Source organism: Micromys minutus (genome assembly GCF_963924665.1).
Source record: "Micromys minutus genome assembly, chromosome: 24".
Lineage (NCBI taxonomy): Eukaryota > Metazoa > Chordata > Mammalia > Rodentia > Muridae > Micromys > Micromys minutus.
Window position 1 is genome coordinate 3,746,012 of NC_137959.1, and position 21,314 is coordinate 3,767,325.

Sequence of the window (21,314 nt, forward strand, 5' to 3'; positions counted from 1 at the left end):
CCTGCATCCTTCTTCAGTTTCCGTCTCCATGATCTGTCTATTGATGAGAGTTGGAGGTTTAAGTCTTCCACTATTATTGTGTGTGGAATATATGCTTTGAGCTTTCATAAAGTTTCTTTTATGAGTATAGGTACCCATGCATTTGGAGCTGGATTTGTGGAAAGATATTGTGTAAATTTAGTTTTGTCATGGAAAATCTTGGTTTCTCCATGTATCATAATTGAGAGTTTTGCTGGATATAGTACCCTGGGCTGGCATTTGTGTTCTCAGCTTTCATAGTCTCTGTTGAGAAGTCTGTTGTAATTCTAATAGGTCTGCCTTTATATGTTACTTGACATTTTTTCCTTACTGCTTTTAATATTCTTTCTTTGTTTTGCGCATTTGGTATTTTGACTATTACGTGTCAGGAGGAATTTCTTTTCTGGTCCAATCTATTTGAAGTTCTATATGCTTCTTTGTATGTTCATGGACATTTCTTTCTTTAAGTTAGGAATATTTTCTTCTATAATTTTGTTGAAGATATTTACTGGGCCTTTAAGTTGGAAGTCTTTGCTCTCTTCTACACCTATTGTCCTATCATCTTCCCATGTGTCCTGGATGTTTTTAGGTTAGGAGCTTTTTGCTTTTTGCATTTTCTTTGACTATTATGTCAATGTTTTCTATGGTGTCTTCTGCCCCTGAGATTCCCTCTTCTATCTCTTGTATTCTGTTTCTATTTCCAATTTTAGATCCTGGATGGTTTTGTTCAATTCCTTCACCTGTTTGGTTGTATTTTCCTGTAACGCTTTAAGGGATTTTTGTGTTTCCTTTTTAAGGGCTTCTGCTTGTTTACCTTTGTTCTCCTGTATTTCTTTAAGGGAGTCATTCATGTCCTTCTTAAAGCCCTCTAACATCATCATAGGTATAATTTTAAATCCAAATCTTGTTTTTCTCATGTGTTGGGATATCCACTAATTGCTGTAGTGGGAGAACTGGGTTCAGATGTTGCCGGTTGTCTTGGTTTCTATTGCTTAGGTTCTTGTGTTTGCCTCTCGCCATCTGGTTACCTCTGATGTTAGTCTTGCTGTCTCTGACTGGAGCCTGTACCTCCTGTGAGCCTGTGAGCCTGTGGCTTAGGGGTGACAGTGCTCCTAGGTGACCAGCTCTCTGCAGGCAGTTCCTGATGGCGGTGGGATGGCCCTAATTCTGGGCACAGATGAAGACCAGAAAGGTCTAAACTTCTTTTCGTACTACTCTTTGAGTACAGTATGATTTAACTATCCTCAACAAGCCAAGCCTAATCTAAACTGTACTTCTATCCAAAATCGTACCCATTTTCTAAGGAGCACCAAACATACATAAGTTCTGCTGAGTCTATTTTAGATAAATGACAACAGTGAATTTTTCTACAGTTTTAAAGTGGCAGGTAAATATGTCACCTTCTTTATTGCAAAGTTATAGTGCAGAAACAAGCTTGAAAAGTTAACATAAGTTTGCCAAAACATTCTTAGACCTAGAAATATTATTGTGCCATATATTTAATATTATCTATTAGTATTTTATTGGCTTATATGCTTTATTTATGTTCATTTTATTTATCAATATTTTATACTCTTCTTTCCCCAATTCATCTTAGTTGTAAACAGTTAATTTTTAAATACTTTTAAAATCTTTTCAAATTACATCATTTTTCTTTTTTTCCTCTTTCTAGGCCATCTTGTGTACCACCTACCCCCTGCTCTCTCTTTTTCTTTAACTGTTGTTACATATCTGTGTGTATGCATGTATGTGTAGATACATATTTCTAAACACATAAATACAACCTGCTCAGTTTGTGTAGGGTTAGCAGTTCCAGACAAAACCATAGCAGCTAAAAACTGTCTTCCCTAACAACACACACACACACACACACACACATATATATACATATATATATACATATATTTGAGTTAAAATAGATAGTGAACCTCTCTTCATGGCTTAATATAACATAAATAACAAGGGTTTTCTAGAAAATTGGTGTATCCACTAGTCTGGAAGATGATTCTTGATTCTGGCGGGAAAATTGATAATATGGAATTAAGAAAGGCAGTAATCCTAACTTTGGGGAGCATAAAGTTTCATTTTACTTCTTCTCTGTAGAGCATTGGTTTACCAACAAGTAAGAAAGAATGTATTTGATAGGATCTAACAGCAATGGCTTTGTGTGTCTGTTGGGCGGAGCATTCTCTAGTTTACTGTGTAGTGAAGCCAGGGACAGTGACCTGTTACTTCCCCGACAGTCACTGTAGGATCCCTGCACCTGCCCAACAGCTCATTTCCACAACTTTCACATCTGAACTATTCATAATCATGTTACAAATGAAGAAATGGGAGTTTTCTCTGGGTCTAGAACTTTAATATTATCAAAATTACTCATCTAAAAGAACAGAAGAGGAAGACAAAGAGGATAGATACATCACACATGCATGTGGCTTGGCTCCTGATGTCCACCCAGGACATTAACATTATCCGGCCGCTTTAGGAACAAACTGACTGATAAGAACAGATGTCGCCGTCAAGAACTGGCGAGCTCGTGCAGGACAAGAGCCTTTCCCACTGTGGTCTGCCAGCAAGGCTTCCGCGTTGTCCTTGATTCATGTCCTTTTGAATCACCCCAGCAGCAGGGCATCACTGCAGATTTAGAGGTTCACTTAGTCCTTTTAAAGAGGGGGAAATGGAGCCATGCTTAGAAAATGGATTTTTAAAAAGAGAGAGAATAAAAAAGAAAAGGAAAACAGGAAAAAGGGAAGAAAAGGGAAAGGGGGTAAAAGAAGGAAGGAAAAATCTCTACATATAATCCTACTGTGGGGCAAAATTCACTAATTTACTTAATGAACATTTTCCCACTATGTTATGACAGAATCCCCTAATGAACTACCATAAACATCTCTCAGCAGGTGCTGTCCCCGAGATTGACCACTTGAAGAAAGCTGCCTCCTTTGTGTGCTAAGAGCAGCAGAAAACAGGAAAAGCAGATCTGAAGTCCAGAGGCAAACCAGAGCACCCCAAGACAGAGATTTGCCAAACACTGGGGCAGAGTAGGCCACACCATGGGGAGTCTGAGACACACCCGAGATAGTCATGTGCTGTAGGGAGAGCAACACATTGTGTGGAACTCCAGAAAGGGGGTGGGGGGAGAGAGAAGCCAGGGCTCAGTGTCAGGGCGAGGTCACAAGCAGAGGACCTATGCGGACAAAAGAGAGAGCAGAGACTGTTGGGATGTGAAGGACAGAGAATGAGAAGAAAAGACATCTGAAGAGCAAATCTGGGATCTTTGTGCAAGGCTGAGATCGTTCACAGTAGTGCCCCTCACTTGTGTGTGCAAGGCCGAGGTGGGGAATCTGGGATCGTTCACAGTAGTGCCCCTCGCTTCTGTGTGCAAGGCCGAGGTGAGGAATCTGGGATCGTTCACAGTAGTGTCCTTCACTTGTGTGTGCAAGGCCGAGGTGGGGAATCTGGGATCATTCACAGTAGTGCCCCTCACTTGTGTGTGCAAGGCTGAGGTGGGGAATCTGGGATCGTTCACAGTAGTGCCCCTCACTTGTGTGTGCAAGGCTGAGGTGGGGAATCTGGGATTGTTCACAGTAGTGCTCCTCACTTGTGTGTGCAAGGCTGAGGTGGGGAATCTGGGATCGTTCACAGTAGTGCCCCTCACTTGTGTGTGCAAGGCTGAGGTGGGGAATCTGGGATAGTTCACAGTAGTGCCCCTCACTTGTGTGTGCAAGGCTGAGGTAGGGAATCTGGGATTGTTCACAGTAGTGCTCCTCACTTGTGTGTGCAAGGCTGAGGTGGGGAATCTGGGATCGTTCACAGTAGTGCCCCTCGCCTGTGTGTGCAAGGCTGAGGTGAGGGTGGAGGAGGAGGCAGTAGTGCGTGGGTTGAATGGTGTGCTGAGCGTTCGAGTATTCGTTATCTACACTTCAGCGTGCAAGGGCAGCCCCTCGGTGTGCATTACACAGTTACGATCTCTGTGAATACTTGGTCGTTATTGGGCTCATGAGATTTGACTTTAAATTCTGTCTAATTATCCTTTAAGAGCCAATTTACCCTGTCAGTGCCAGCCTTGCCCACACTGTCTAATGCAGGCACTGCAGGATTCTAGCTTCTTTGTGTCATTCACAGCAGCTGTCACAGTCCAAGCCACATGTGGCTTTACATGTAGCCCACCAAGTTGACTGAGAAACCCTTCTGTTATAAGAACATGTGCTAGACTTTTAAATTTCAGAGTTTGCTTGCTTGCTTGTGAGACACCATTCCATGTATATAAAGCCAGCCTGTAACTCACAACGATGACCTTGAACTTCTGATGACCCCCACCTCCACCCTATCTCTACCTCTCCAGGACTAGAATGGCACATGGTTGGTGTGGGGCTAGAGATCAAACCCAGGACTTTGATCTCACCAGACAGTCAGGCAGGCAGGCAAACAGACGACAGACAGACAGACTCCCTACCAGTTGAGCTACATTCCCATCTCATTAAGTCCGTGACTGAAATTAGTCGGGGAGGGGGGAGGAAAGAGGGGAGGGAAGAAGAAAGGAAGAAAGGGAGGAATAGGGAGAGAGGGAAGGAAGAAGGGAGGGAGGGAGGGAGGAAGAGGGAGAGAGAGGGAGAGAGAGAGAAGGAGGGAGGGGGAGGGAGGGAAGGAGGCTGACTCATTCACCCACCCATTCACTCACTATGAAACATTGGCTAGCTTACTTATAACTTACTGTGTAGATAAGGCTAGCCTCAAATATCAGAGATCCTTTCACATTCTGGGATTAAAGGGGGATACATCTAACATTTTCACTTTTTATACACTTTTTGGAAGTTTTTCAAAGAGACTTATTGGAACAGTTTGTAAAACTATCCTAATTCTCCTTTTAAATCCCACAAATCGGTGATTGCAATACATGCACAGAATAGACTAGCTATGACTATCTTGTTTCAGGAACTCTCTGTTTTCTTTTAAGGAACTCCTGAATGGGTCATTAGTTACCCTCCCTCTCCCTCCCTCAGATTCTGGCAGCCACTAGCCTACTTTCTGTCTTGGTTGCTTTGTCCATTCTTCACATTGTACAAAATGAACACACAATATATTATCTTCAGTGTCTAACTCTTTTTACCTAGTATTTTCAAGTTTTATTTGGTTTATCATGTATCAGTGCTTCATTTTCATGGCAAAGTAATATTCCAAGGTATGGACATACCACATCCTAAGTCATTGTGATGGTTTGCATATGCTTGGCCCAGGGAGTGGCACTATTAGAAGGTGTGGCCTTGTTGGAGGCAGTGTGTCACTCTGGGGCTGGGCTTGGAGACACTCCTCCTAGCTGCCTGAGGATGCTTAGTCTGTTCCTGACTTCCTCTGGATGAAGATGTAGAACTCTCAGCTCCTCCTGTATCATGCCTGCCTGGATGCTGACATGCTCTTGTCTTGATGATAATGGACTGCACCTCTGAACCTGTAAGCCGGCCTCAATTAAATGTTATTTATAAGACATGCCTTGGTCATGGTGTCTGCTCACAGCAATAAAACCCTAAGACAGAAGTTTGTACCAGAGACTGGGGTATTGCTCTGATAGGCCCGACAATGCTTTTGTTCGGAAGAATGTGGATTATGGGACTCTAGATTTGGAAGGCAGTGAAAGGCTTTAAATGGGGCTTAATGAGCTATCCTAGTAAGAATATGGAAGACTTTGTTACTGAGAGTGATCTGAACTGTGCTGACTTGGATCAAGTGATTTCATTGGAGAATTTCAGTATGTAGCCAATAGACTGTTTTTGTAGTATTTTGGAAAAGAGCATGGCTGCTTTTGCCCTTGTCCAAAGTGTCTACCTGAGTTTAAGATGAAGAGATTCAGATTCATTGCTTTGAAAAAGGAAGTCTCAAAACAGCCTGGTGTAAATTCTGTTGTGTGGTTACTAAATCTCACCCTTATGAAGAGCATTTTAATGAAAAGGAGCAAGTTGAAAAAGGAAAGACACAAAATATATGGTTCAAGTATTAAAGGGACACCAGGAAGTGAAATGAAGCTAAATCCTATGTTCAAGAATATTAAATTGAATTAAGAATGTAAGGACCTTGGGGCAAGACCCCACCCAGCTAAATTAGATCTAGGCCACTTAGTACAAACCTTTAGTCCCAGGAGTCAAAGACAAGCAGATCTCTAAATTCAAGGCCAGCCTAGAACAGAGCAAGTTCCAGATGAAGAAAAACTTAAATCCAGGTGTGGTGGCACACACCTTTAATCCCAGGAGACTGGCATACAGATCTCCAAATTCAAGGTCAATCTACAGAGAAAGATCCAGGACAGCCAAGCTTAGGTAGTGAAGGAGTTAGAAAAGAGGAGTCTAGTGATAATGTAAAAGAAGAAAGGGGCATGTTCCAGCTCCTGCAAGCAGTAGAATTTGGAAGCTTTGGTCATGTGGCTCTGGCCTTATATTTTAGAGGAGAAGGAGAGTACTGGGAAAATTGGTGCTGGTTATCTGGAGCCAAGAAATTAGTAGTGATTAAGAAAAGACCAGCATCACTGAGGTGAAATCTTCTGGGAAGTGTTTTCTGAGAGGACAAAAAACTGTGTTCCAGAGATAGCCAAGGTTGTACCTCATGATGCAACCGTACTTGGTAATGTGTAAGAATCACCCAGGTGATACTGGTTTTAAAGGCATGAAGGCATCATGGAGAACAGCTGAGGCCTGGCACTAAGGCCATGGAAGGCCATTGGTGAAAATGCAGCCTCAGTTGTTGACAATCCAGGGTTGAAGGGGTCATGCAAAGGAAAGGAGCCTATGAGAGGCTATTGGTGAAGCCTAGTTGCAACGGAAGACCCCAGTATATTTGAGATGCAAGTACCATGGGATGATCACCAAGAACAACAGCAGTGGTGTAGTGGATCAACCTGAGCTTGAAGTGTTACAAAGGGCAGAGCTGGAGAAGTGAGGTCACCCCTTGGAGGAGCCCAGAAGGTCATGTGTGGATCCCAGACATTGCAATGAGAAGCTGTAACATTGAAGCTGCCTTGGAGACCCAAAAATGTTAAAGATGCCAGAGTGATCGTGATGGGATGCCTACCAAGGAAAGCTGCTAACAGGGAGTGGAACCAGCCCAGGAGAAAGAAGTTGTTTGCAGTCAACAAAAATGAAAAAAGAGTTGAAGATCTGAAGACTGCTTTGACATCAGGCATGGATATGGCAGAATTTGGAGTTTGCCCAGCTGGTTGCCTGACTTAATTCAAGGATTACAGTTAAGTGACTGGATGGGTCTCAGAAGAGACTTTGGACTTTGGACTTTTAACATTGTTGATACTGCTACAGACTATGGGGACTTTGGAAGTTGGACTAAATGTACTTTTTATTATGCTATGTTTAGGTATAGCCTCCATAGACTCATGTGTTTGAACAAGCCTATGGGGGACAGAGAGTAGAATGTGATGGTTTGCATATGCTTGGTCCAGGGATTTTTACTATTAGAAGGTGTACCTGTATTGGAGGAAGTGTGTCACTCTGAGGCTGGGCTTGGAGACACTCCTCCTAGCTGCCTGAGGATGCTCAGTCTGTTCCTGGCTTCCCTTGGATGACGATGTAGAACTCTCAGCTCCTCCTGCACCATGCCTGCCTGGATGCTGCCGTGTTCCTGCCTTGATGATAATGGACTGAACCTCTGAACTTGTAAGCCAGCCTAAATTAAATGTTGTTATTTATAAGACATGCCTTGGTCATGGTGTCTGTTCACAGCAGTAAAACCCTAACTAAGAGAGTCATCGTCTAACTGATGAACTTTTTAAGTACTGTCCACTCACTGGCTATTTCTCAGAATGCTTCTCTGACATCAATGTGTAGATTTTTGTGTGGACACATCACTGTTTCTCTTGGTTGCATATCTTGCAGCCAAATTTCTGGACCATGTGTTAACTCTGTATTACAGATACAAATCTAACTTTTTAACATGTCTGCACATAAGGCTCAGGGAGCATCATGGAAGAGAGGTTGGAAAGGCTGTGAGGAAGTCTACTGTAAGGTTATGTCTTCAATACATGACCAGGAAGCTACACCCATGTAATCTCAACAATATGGCCACTTAAATAAGACCTAAACAGTGTCAGTACCACAGTACCAGCTGACATGTTGACATGAATAGGAGAGAAATCTCCCAAGGCCCCACCATAGACAGAAAGCTACAGGCTGCTGAAAGAGGGCAACTCAGCCTTCTCCAAGGACAAGCCCCTAGATAGTTTAGTTATCCAATCTCCAGTGGTCAGCCCTAAAAAAATATACAAATGAGTAACATTAAATGAACACAGCAGGCTATGTATGTGTGTGTATGCAAGTATGTCTGTCTGTGTGTGTGTGTGTGTGTGTTTGTGTGTGTACATGTGTGTGTGAAATGATAGTTAAAGAGGAAGAGGAGGATGTGAGTTTTCAGAGGGAGTGGAGGGGATGTGAGGAAATTGGAGTGGGGGAGAGGATAAGGAAAAATTGTACTTGTATAGACTTCAAAAATTAATTTAAAAGGTTTTGTGTTTTAGCTCATTACATACTCCAACAGAGATAAGCAGGGTCTAAAGAAATGTGTATGTTTTAAGTCTATCCTGAGCCACACCCCACATTCTCTACAAGGAAGACACAAGCCCCTTCCTTTCACAACAATGACGAAATAAACACTAATAGTCCTCATTTTACTATAGCCAAGGAGAGACACAAGAAGCAATTAAGTACCTGGAGAAGTTCGTGATGATTGCAAGAAACAACGTCCAAAGCCTCGATGTGATTCGAGCGTGCACGATGCTTGGTGACATCTACAATGAGAAGGTATGTACTGCGTCCTTTGTCCTCGGTTTATACCCGCCATCCCACAAGCCAGTGTGGAAAATGGCTGAGGTTGCAAGTGTCACATAGATTTAAGGCAAGAAGAGAGCTAGAAAGACCTCTTTCCTCCGTCTGGTATCTGGCATTCAGAGCTGTCTGGGGTACAGGCACCAGCAGCGGTTACCACAGCCATTCAGTGTTCCAAGTAACTGACTGTGAGGAACAATGAAAATTCAGATTCAAAGGCACTTTGTGAAAACTGTTGGCCCTTATCAGCTTACTCTGACACTCCTCTCTTGGTCCAAATTAATTTCTTTCTTTCTTTCTTTCTTTTTTAATCCTACTGGGATGCTCTTTAGTGTAAGCCTCAGCAGGAGAAGAATGGAAAATCCTGAGAATGATTACAAATGGAATTTAGATTGGGGGTTTACAGCATCCCAGGAACCATGGTTAGTAAACACACCAGTTATAATATCAATTTTATTGTCTTCAGTTGCCCAGGGTCTCCTTTAGAAACCGTATGGAGAAGCCAGTTCCTCTGGTTATAATTGCTATTTTGATCATGAGTCAGATCCATCATTTTTTAGGGTAATTATGTTCTCCAACTGTGTTCATGCACTCTGTGTTAATCTGAGTGCTCTGTGATTAAAAGCACCACTGTGGTTTCCCACTGCTTGGGTGACAATCCAGTTATCTCACTCATAAGATCTGGGACCTAGGACAAGTTAGTTACACTTCTAGGTGCTTTGGTTTTCTTTTTAATCTTGCAAGGCTTTTTCATCTCATGGGGGTGGGGGGATAGTGGAGGGCAGTAGACATAACAAGCTGCAACAGTATGTGTGTCATGAAGAAAGCCATTATTTTATATAGCAACTAAAACGTTCATTTAAAAAATCAGCACTAGGGGGCTTGAAAGATAGCTCAAAGGTTAAAAGGCCTTGCTGCTCTCGCAGAAGAGGCTTGCTTCCCAGCACATATACCAGACAGCTCACAGTACCTACGACTTCAGCTCCATCAGGTCTGACACCATCTTCTGACCTTTGCAGGCACCTGAACACAGGTGATACAGGTGATACACAAAAACTCGAATAGTTACACACTCAAACACACACACACACTCAGACACACAAACACACACTCACACACTCACACACACAAACACACACTCACACACACAAACACACACATACACAGACACACATACATACATAGACACAAACACACACAATAAATAAATAAATAAATAAATAAATAAATAAATAAATGGCTGGCAAAGTCGTTAAAGTGTGTGTTTTGCAAGCGTAGAGACCTGATTTCAGATCCCCAGCACCATGTTAAAAAAAAATTAGGTAGTACATAACTAAAATCCCAGAAATGGGAGGACAGGGCAAACAGGCCACTGGAACTCATTGACCAGATATCCCAGCAAAATCAGTGAACCTGAGGTTCAGTGAGAGAGACCCTGACTCAAAAAATAATGTGGAAGCTGCTCAAGGGAGAAACTAGATGTTGACCTCTGGCCTCCATACATACGTTCATATGCATACGTGCATATGAATACAAGCACACACTGCACACAGTGAATACAAGCACACACTGCACACAGTGAATACAACCATACACTGCACACAGTGAATACAAGCACACACTGCACACACTGTAACTCTTGAGGGAAAGGGGAATTGAGTTAGCAAGTTGAAATGGAGGTGTGTAGCAGGAGAAGTGGGGTGAGTGTTGCTCACAATAGTACCAGTCCTCTGTTCCAGATCCCCCAAGAGTGCTACTCACTTCAAGTCTCCCAGACTCAAAGCCCTTGAAACATTTCAACCCATGCTTTTTTAACCACTACACTGTGTTTTAGGAAAGTAAGTTTGAAACTCATACAAATGAATGACAGTCATTTTTGTTTCTTCTGCTTTGGGAACAATTCCTGTGAGCAGTCATGTCCTCTCATTTCCTCAGCCCCCTGCTGCTCTCCTAGTTCTTCTGCCTCCTCCGGGAGAAGAAGCCACCATCCCAGCAGTGATTCTGAAAGGGAATTCAGAACGGATTTTTCACAGCACAAAGACACCAGAGTTAGCCAATGTGCTGACCATAATGCCATTTCTTTCACTGTCCAGAGACCGCTGTGGATATCCTGTGAAAGGAGCTTTTAAGGCCTCCTGTCCTCATGGCTCCCACCTCCCTCCTCTCCCCTACTGTCCTGCCTCCTCCTTCAGGGACTGTCGTCTTTGGCTGGCTTTGCTCCCTCTCTGTCCCACTTGTTGCCCTTCGTGTCCATCTCCCAGACCGTCATCTGTCCTTGGCCTCATCCACTGTCTGCCACTTCTTCTCTGTTGACCCCGTATCGGGCTTCAGTCTATGTTTCAGGAAAAAACGGTAGAGGGCAGGGGTGCCAAGACTTGTCAAAGAGATGAATGTAAGCCCTCCCCCCATAGCTGAATTGGCACACTGAATCAAAAGGCGCCAACAGACTCTTTTAAAGTACTGGTCTTCAGAAGTACCACAGATCACGCAATGTTATGACTTTACCACCCACCAGACACTGCACACTGAGATGCCCTATGACGTGAATGACAAGTGTCCATCTGTTTCCCCGGTGTCAGAAAGACAATGAGACAGACAGGAGAGATAACTTCATGTTCTCAAGCTTTGCCAAGTGCTTCTAATGTCACAACTGTGATTTATTATCTGACATTTGATGCTGAAGAGTTCTATACCCAAAGACAGCATCAACTATGAAAAGCTAACTTGTATCAATTTACCATCATTATAAAATCTGGAAGATTCTGGACATTGGTGACATATCTCGAGAGGTGAGATCCTGTCTTCAGTTATTGTTTGATTGCCTGGTCTATGGTCAGACCATGTGAGAAAGAGTTCTCTCCCTTCCCAAATCCCCACAATATCATATCACTTAGAAAACTTGTCCTGGATCCTTAAAAAACAAATCAAACATCACTGCTCTATTTGTCTTACTCTAAGACCCTTGTACCCGCTGTGGGTTTGCCCATTTTACACAAGCTAGGGCCATCTGGGAAGAGAGGACATTAATCATATCCATCAGACCGGCATGTGCTCAAGGCTGTGTGATCAGGGTGGGGGGGCCCAGCCCTCAGTGGGTGGCGTCACCTCTGAGAGGGGCCCTGGGTCTATAAGGTGCAGGTTGAGACATGAGGATCAGGCCAGTGTGCAGCCCTGTCCCAACTGTCCCACGGCCCCTGCTTCGGGTCCTGCAGGTGAGAAGCTCAGGGGGAAAGAAACTCTTCCCCAGTTGGTTTTTGGCATGGTTTTAATCACAGCAATCAACAGTGAGGTAGGATGTCTACCAGCTCCTGTGGCTCGTCCTTTCTGACACGTGTGGCTCCTGCCACTGGCTTTAATAGTGGTGATAGCAACAAGTGCCCAACATCATCTTGTAAGACAGAAGCTGTGAGTCCAAACTGTTATTTGAAAAGCACTGTAATTGGCATATTCTGTGATTATGGGTATGTTTTTATAATTTAAACTAGTGCACCTTAAACATAGTCTTTATCATGGTGGTACATGCTTTTAATCCCAGCACTTGAAAGGCAGAGGCAGGTGGATCTCTGTGAGTCTGAGGCCAGCCTGGTCTACACAGTGAGTTCCAGGATATCCAGGGCTACACAGACAAACCCTGTCTCAAAAAGTTGATATAATGAAAAGAAGTAATATTAATCTTTCCATAGTTAATGTTTTATTATAAAATCAGGGAGAATGGGCCTCCCATGCCACTCTCTTTTGATAGAATGTTAATTGAAATTATATAATTAAAATGACCAAATGAGAGTGTTTGGAGGACAAAGTCAAGTTTCTGCTCTTATGAGATTTCTCATTTCTTCATAAGATCTAAAAGTAATCACAGTTTAAAAAAATGGTAGTTCTGTGTTAAACTAGTATCAGAAAAGTGCCAGTGAGATGGCTTAATGGGTCAGAGCACTTCTGCACAAGCTGAGGAACACACACACACATACAAACACACACACACACACACACACATATATATATACATACACACTCACACACACAGATACATACACATACACACACATACATACATACAGGTACACATACACACATACATACACACACACATACACACACATACATACACTCACATACACACATACACATACACATATATACACACACATATACACACATACACACACACACATACATACACACACTCACGTACACATACACACACATATATACACACACATATACACATACATACACACACTCACATACACACACACACTCATACACACACACATACACATACACACACACACACACACACACACACACACACACACACACACACACACAAAGTGATTTATCCTGCTGAGAAAACACCCATTTATTTTGAGTTTGCTTTTGAAATGAGGAGGAAGATCTGGCAGAAAACAGAATAATGTATAAAAATTCTACGCTAAGCTTTGTTTCCAGGTCTATGATGTCACTGAGGGTTTCCTCTGGAATTGTCAGGCTTATGTTTAAGATTGTCAGAACTGACTCCTAGAATTGTTAGGCATTTATAACAGAGATGACGTGAAAGCAAAGATGAACTTTAGACGTTGTACAGAGTTTAGACTAAATGTACATCATAAGCTCTTTCAAAGAATTAAGAATCTGGAAATACAGTAGACACTAAGGAAAACTCATTCCCAAAGGTATGTTTTTAAACATGATAACATCTAAAAGGAATGACTATTAGATGTACTTGGCAGTGTTTTAGAGGCTTCTTCATTGGCAGAGGTTGATAACAGCTGTTTGTGTACCGAGAGATGGGATACAAGGCACAGTTTGGAGGGAGGAGCTACCTCCTGGCAACCCTGTTTTAGGGAGAAAGGGGACCTGGGTTAAATATGGCCCAGTCAGCATTCTAGGCTTTACTGTTTCCTCTCAATGCAAGCCTCCTGTCCCTCCTCCTGCTGCTGCAGAGTATCACTGGCTACCTTGAAACCTCGCATACAGTGGCTGTCCCATGAGCAAACGAATGAATGCACAAGTTTATTTCAACACGATTTGAAAAAAATCCGGGAATTTTAAATATATGGACATTTAATTGATAGTTCTTGGTTTTTCCAAATTCAAACTCTTACCTGAAATCAATAAGCAGCCTACGGCTCAGAAGTGTGACGGGAGCAATTGGCGCTGCTCTTCTCTATCAAGATAAATCTGTGTCTTCATCATCCTTAATATTTGTTATGGTTCTCAATCATATATAATTGGAACACAGATGCAACCTTTGACATGGCTTTAATCAAATCTCTGCTCTTTATAAATCCTGTTTTATGGTAATAATAAAGGGCTGAATCGCTTACAGCAACAAGCAATTACTAGTTACAAATAAAAAGGGGCTCCACATAAATCAGCAAATTGGGCAGGAGGCATAGTTTAAATAGGGAGTCAACACAGTCTGCCCTATGGACGCAGGACATACAGCATTGCATGTAGCCGCTCCTCACCTTGGCAAGAACCTCCTTATGACCGCTCATCAGAATTGCACGGAGGGCTACGAACTGGAGCTGCTTCCATCTGTGCTGGGGGGTTATAAAGACACATTTATGGGGGTTCTAATTCCCATTCTTTTCACAAGGTATGGGAATATGGCTTTAAAATCTTTATTGCAAAGCGGTCTATCTTATAAAAGTTTCTTTTGGAAGGAGGGCTTAATCATGTTTTAAACATCTCATGTGTGTGTGTGTGTGTGTGTGTGTGTGTGTGTGTGTGTGTGTATGCATGTGTGAGTATGTGTGTATATGTGAGTATGAGTGTGTGTCTGAGTGTGTGTATGAGTGTGTGTATGTGTGTGTGAGTGTGTGTATGTGTGTGTATATATGTGTGAGTGTGTGTGTATGCATGTGTATATGTGTGTGTGTGTGTGTATGCGTGTGTGAGTGTGTGTGTGGACATGCATGTGGAGGCAGGGGTTGAAGTCATGTCTTTTTCAGTCTCTCTCGTGATTTACTGAAGTGTAGTGTGTGTGTCAGAACCCGAGCTTGACAACCTGATTATTCTAACTAACCAGTCTTTTCTGGGATGCCTGCTCTACCACTAGAATCCTGGGATTGCAGCCAGGCTGTAGATTTTCTCTAGGTGCTGGGAACTCAGACTCCAGGCCTCCTGTTTGCAACACAAGTACTTGTTGCACACTGAGCCTTCCACAGCCCCTCTATTTATTTGGCTTTATATATGTTTAGAGAGTGTGGTTTTTTTAGTACATAGAAACTGTTGGATGACTAAATCAGGGAGATTAACATTCTTTTTATCATTGCTTTGTGTTTGGGGGGGAGCTTTGAGTGTTTCCTGATGATTCCCCAGGAACAGAGAGGGCAGGTGTGAGCAGTGGTCTCCCGCTGTGCTGTAGGAATCTAGACTGAACCGGTGGATAACGACCTGGGCATCACACATGGCTGTACAAGTGGAAACTGGAGAAAGAGACAGGAACCCCCAAAGTGCTTCAAGTCGGTGAAAAATAGAAGATTTTCCTCAAGAGTCTCCATGGGTATAGGTTAAAACAGGAGCAATTTTATCCTTTAGAATTAAAACCCTGTGTGTGGATTTTTAGGAGGCTTGGAGGAGAAAGAAGATGCTTTTCTGTGGTCCTCAGAGGCAACACGTGAAAGCCAATGACACATGTGAAGCACTTACTACTGGCCAGGGTGCTTCTGTTCACAAGGCAAATGCTATTATTTGAACAATAGCTTTTAGGGCAGATAAAAAGGACCACAAAAGGAAAAAAAATCTTAAATTTCTAAAATCTGAAATACCACAGTGAACTTAGCAAAGGTGTAAGTGTTTAAACAATCCTTTCCTTTGTGTCAGCCATGTATAACGATCATGTGTTTTAAAGGTAGATCTCACGTTCTCAGCCAAACAATGGCAGGTACGTTTAGGAAAGCTAAGCGGTGATCACAAGCAGTAGAGATGCATGGGGTCACCAGTTCCTGTCACAGACAAACCATGATGGAATCAGTAGCACTCTGCTGAAATCAGGGCCAATCAGTTCCCTTCTCCTGCCACTTCCTCCTGCCCCCACCCTTCTGTGTTCCAGCTGTCGATCAGCTTTCTGACTAAATTAATTTCAAGATCCGAACCATCTCGTGGCCACTGCCCTCAGAAGATTTTCCTTTTCTAAGGAAAAGCCAACTGGCCAGCTCAGCCTCCTCAAAAAAATGGGTGTGCCGAGGCGAGGTGAGCAAAGCTGTACCGTGGGTAAGGAAAGAAATCTAAAAGGTGGCTTTTTTCTCTCTCACTTGCTAGGGGCAATACAGCAAGGCCTCCGAGTACTTCCAACAAGCCTTCAGCACCGCCATGGAGCTCATGAAAATGGCGCTCATGGATGAAACCAAAGTCCACTATGGGATAGCCAAAGCCCACCAGATGATGCTGACGATGAAGGGTTTCATTGAGTCTGCCGACTTGAACAGCCTCAACTGCCTGCTGTCCTGGAAGGAGACTAGAACTCAAGTCGAATATGACCCAGTTCTGGGTAAGGCTTTGGTTTCCAGAAACGCTGTAGATTTTCTGTCACTCTTGGTGGCTAAGGCATTTGTCGGGAATGTTTAGTCACACACTGGTAACTTGAAGTCACTTGGTAATTTTGTCTTTGCTCGCTCATTACTACTTGGTGGTTGGGCGAATTGCAGTCCTATGTCACTGGCAATGCTTAAGAGAAGCATAAGACTGTGGGGGTGGTGTGCCCTGCCATTCTGTCCTGTTCTCTCACTGGTAATCGCAGCAATCTTAGAGGCCACACTATGCACCAAACAGTTGCGAGGAATAATTAACAACAAGAGGTAAGGCATGTGTAATCAGCTTATGGATTTTAATAATGTCCAGTCATATAACATACAAATGTGAGCATCTATACGAAGACTCATATGATGTACTCTGATGGTATTTAATATTGTTTTTATTATTTTTATTTTCTTAAATTTGGATATTTGGGGAATATATTGCAGCAGTGTCTCTTCATACTACTTTGTCTTGGGAATAATCTAATTGTTTTATTATTGGAAAGTTAGCATCTTTAGACTCTTCACAGAGTAGCCAGCACCTTTACTCACTGGGCCATCTTGCCCACCCTGAATACCAAGCTTAGATCATTGAAAGAAGGCAAGGTTTTTCTGTGCTTGCTTCCACCAAAGAATAAGACAGTAAATTCAGCAGGTAAGCAGATGCAGTTTAGTAATCCAGGTTAATGCTGGGCCTCATGAAATCAGATATAAGTCACATAGTAAGACAATGACGAAGCCTGTAAACCCTTAGTGTCCTCAGCTGCCCCAATATCTGGCTCATTGTCAGATATTTGAGATATTCCACAGCCTTAAATTGCCTCCATCTTAGACTTTGACATCTCCCCCTGGCGTATCAGGAACTAATCCGGGGAAATGATCCCTGTTGGTGGGTGAAAGTTTAGTCTGCAGAGGATAAGCTGAGCAGCTCAGAGTCTTGGGTTTGTCTTGAATAAACTCTCACCATCCTGATGATTCTGGGTCAGAGATGGGTGAGGGGAGGGATCCAGGTCTGTCTGTCGAGCCTTCTTTTCTGTTTCTGTTCATCCGGACCTCTTAAACTTGTAGCTCTTTAGGTTTTCCAAGAGGTTATATTTTCTTCAGAAGAACTTGGGAACAGAAGCAAACCATGCACTGCCCGGTATGGTTCCGATACTAACTCTCTCGTGGTCTGTATGCCAATGTAGCCTTCCTCAGAGTGCTGCAGAAATCCCATCCATCTGTGCGCTTCATCCCAAGAGCTCTGTGCAGGGATGAGCTACGTCCCTGCGGAAGTGAGAAATCACCATTGTTCAGACACATAAATAAGCTGTGTTCGCGTTGTCAAGGATAGCTTCTCCACTTGGAGATAAAACTTACAGGAAATTATTAAACATGCCTTTTGCATATGTGTAGTTTTAGTTCAAAGTACACCAAAATCTGCCTTTAAATGCTTTGAGAATATTCTTCATTTTTATCTTGCTTAAAACTCCTCACTGGCTCTTCACTGGGTTCTGATTAAAGGTCTCTTCACCTTTCTGAACCCAATCTATTCCTGACTGTTCCCCTATACGAACTCCATCCTACACACACCTCACCCCTACACACACCTCACCCCTACACACACCCCACCCCTACACACACCCCACCCCTACACACACCCCACCCCTACATACTCATTTTACTTTGTTTTGTACCATGAACTTTAAAAAACAAAACTAACTGCTCAATTAGCATGGGTTTCTCAAACACAAATTCCAAATTCTTGATACTTTCTAGGAAAGAAGATATGATATTTGACACAAGTTCCCAAGTAAATACTTGAATTGAGTAGAATTCAATGAGCCCATAAACCTGACCATTAGCTAGTTTGCACTAAACACTTTTTAAGCGTGTGTGCAATGCTTTCTTGGGAAGCCTATGACACACTATTTGGATTAACATTCCAATTACCTGAATGAAGGAAGGTGCTCCTCAGATATGATGTTGACAAAATGAAAAAGTACAAAAATATTATTTAGAAATCTGAGCAGCTTTTAAGTTTCCAACTCTCGACTTCCTTGTAGGAAGGGGCATCTTTAATCTTGCTATTGACGGTTCCATATATTCAGAAGGAAAGAAACAGATCAAAGATCTGAAAGATACATTATGAAAGCTGTGCAGTTATTGGCACCTTGGAGACTTCCGTCCTCCACACAAATCATTAGCTCAAAGAACTGCCAATATTCTTTTAAGCAGAGAACATGACCCCCTAAGGGAATTGAGCGTGAAAACCCCAGGTCCGCAAATGAAACTCGATGGTGACTCACCAGCAACCACCATCATCTCCTGCCTCGCCAACAGAACGGGGCCAGAAAGAACAGACTCTTCGAATACAGAGAGATGGTCAGAACAATTCCATACTGCCTGCCCTCCCCTTCTGACATTAAAAATCTCCCAAATCTAATAATGGAGGGGGTAAAAAAAAATCAGCTTCCTTACAACTCAGTAAAATTATTCAATCCTGAGGCAACTCTAATTATTTGGTTCTAGGAGGCTCAAAGGCCTACAAGGTTCTACTGAAGTCTCTAGAGTATCCTTTACTACCCATACCTATCTTCTAAGATATCAATCACATAAATGTTTGTTTGGGTGGGGAAAAGATCCATGTTGCAATCACAAAAACTGCAGTGTAGAAGTGGAAGCTTCTCTTACTCATCTTACCCGCAGGGTCAAGCCCAGCATGCAGCTGGAGCTACATCCGTGATGAGGATGCTATCAGCAACAGGGTTCCCACGCACCTTCTCACTGAGGCCAATCAGAAAAAAGATGCAAATCCTGGGTACCAAAATGCATACGCACACCAGCTAATCGGAATACAGGCATACTGCCTTCCATGTGATGTCACATCAAGGTTCACATGGATGGAAAAATTATCATCTTGGTTTTACAACCAATATTCTTCAAGAAAAACAAGCAGTGCTATGCCCTGCTCTCTTAACTCTCACTTCACCTTGCACCCAGTGTTTCGTATCAAGTCATTTTCGTCTATAAATTTTGTTTGCATTTTTTATTCATGAGTTTACCTACTCTTTTAAGGCATATGAAAAAGTCACATCCATAACCAAGTCTTCATACTCTACTGTGATTTGGCACATTTTCTATAGCTTAATACCCATCCATGCATATGAAGAGACAATCGTTGAGTTATCTAACAGGCTAGCAAACAGGGTTATAAAGAAAACTTTTAATTTGTTCTTTGACAATTTTATACGTACATACTATGGTTGTCGTCACCCCTACATTCTCTGAATTCCTCCCCAGTGCCTACATCTACCTGGCAAGTCCCTATTCCCTTCCGTATCCTTTTGTTTTGTGAGTCAGAGTTTAACCATGGCCGTCTCTGTGATGAAGGATTTGGAACTAACCACTGGAGTCAGTGGATTTATCAGTGATTAATTAATTACAATGGATGTTTTCCCCTCCTCTGGAATCCATCAGTAATCAACAGCTCAGGAAGGAGAAGTAGGACCTTCCCAAGTCTGACTGAACCCATGTCACATGACAGGCTGATGACATGCAGCCAAAGCTCCTACAAAATTGTGATTGTGTTGCTGGTATTGTGCCAGAGGTGAGCATTTCACAGCCCTTCTTCCTTATTCCATGTTCTTATGATCTTTCTGTGCCTTTGAAGGCGGGCTTAGGGTTAAGCACTGAACCACCTGCACCTATTCTCAGCACTGGGAGCCGACGGGCAACTACGTCATCCGTTACAAAGAGAAGCATCTCTGATTAAGGCTGAGATTAGCACTTGTATGTGGTATAAACATAAATGCTTAGAAGGCAATTTAGTGCTGTGACAAATTAATAGTCATAATCTCCCCACTAGGTGGAAGGGTCTCGTTAACCATGAGTTTTTACAGCATTTACATCAAGCCAGGATTCCCCGCCAGGGGCAAGCCTCGTATCTACTCGACGACCATTTAGTTCTCCTGTACCGGTCATGCCGTTACTGCTTCAGCCCGTACACCCTGTTTGACAGGATGGCATTGTGGTTTATAGGACTCACAGCTGGGTGAGACTGCTGATGCTTCTTCTCCCGAAGCAGCCTGCATAGCGCCATTCAGCACCATGAGAGCTGGTCGGCAGCAGGGAAGTTTCCAGTTCAGTTCTAGCTTGGTGTGTCTTGTAGTCAAAGGGTATGGGGCCTTCAGCAGTGGGGTCTTGCCCGTGGGCTTTGCTGTGGGGTGATCTCTTGGATTTCCCTTACCAGTGCTTATAAGGTACCCTGCACCTGGCCATGGGATTTCAATAACCATGGCTTTTAGGAGAAGGTGGATAGGATCCTGATGTCCAGTCCCTACACAGGTTTCCAGATTGCTTACCCCCCTCTGACTCCAGAAGTCCTAGGATCCTTTTCAGTGGCTTCCAAGACTTGGGGCAGCCATCTCTTCCTCCCAGATGTAATCACAGCAAATAATCTTGATGAGACAAATGTGATAAAAGCATTAAAATCCATCCTTGTGTGTTTGATGCCCATCAAAAGAAGGAAACCAGGATATGCCCTCCTTCTGCTGGCCTTGCTTGATCATATGAATGGTTCTCATGAGCTTAGTGAGTTCAGTGCTGTCTACCCCTTAAACAAAACAAGCAAGCATAATGCCAAAATGGGACTTTCTGGAAAAAGGAGAAGCCAAGACATAATTGTAACCATGTTCTAAAGGGAAAAGAAAGGGACTGACTGTGGATTTTCAATTTCCTCACTCAAATACACATGCCCAGCCTTTTTCATCCATTCTCTATGAACACAAGTAACAGGTTAGATCCTAGAGAATAAAGTATTTCTTCAGAAGCAAAAACTTACTTCCTTGGGAAATCCTAGTGTGACTACCACTCCCTTGGGTTGAGAGGTGGGGGGGGGGGGTTGTTATTTTTTTCCCCACTCTGAGAATCTCTTCTGTTGCTGCCTTGGCTCAATAAAAGAGAATTCTTGATT

General features: G+C 42.9%; 1 protein-coding gene across 1 annotated transcript in view; it reads left to right on the plus strand.

Annotated features, from left to right (window-relative positions):
* The window catches only part of TTC29 (tetratricopeptide repeat domain 29), a gene marked incomplete at both ends in the record, with an annotated part of 176,064 nt that overhangs the window by 108,420 nt on the left and 46,330 nt on the right, over window positions 1-21,314 (plus strand). The window contains 2 exons of the mRNA XM_080936633.1: window positions 8,690-8,813; window positions 16,107-16,335. Of these exons, the coding sequence (XP_080792759.1) occupies window positions 8,690-8,813; window positions 16,107-16,335 (353 nt within the window). The remainder of the gene's footprint in view (window positions 1-8,689; window positions 8,814-16,106; window positions 16,336-21,314) is intronic.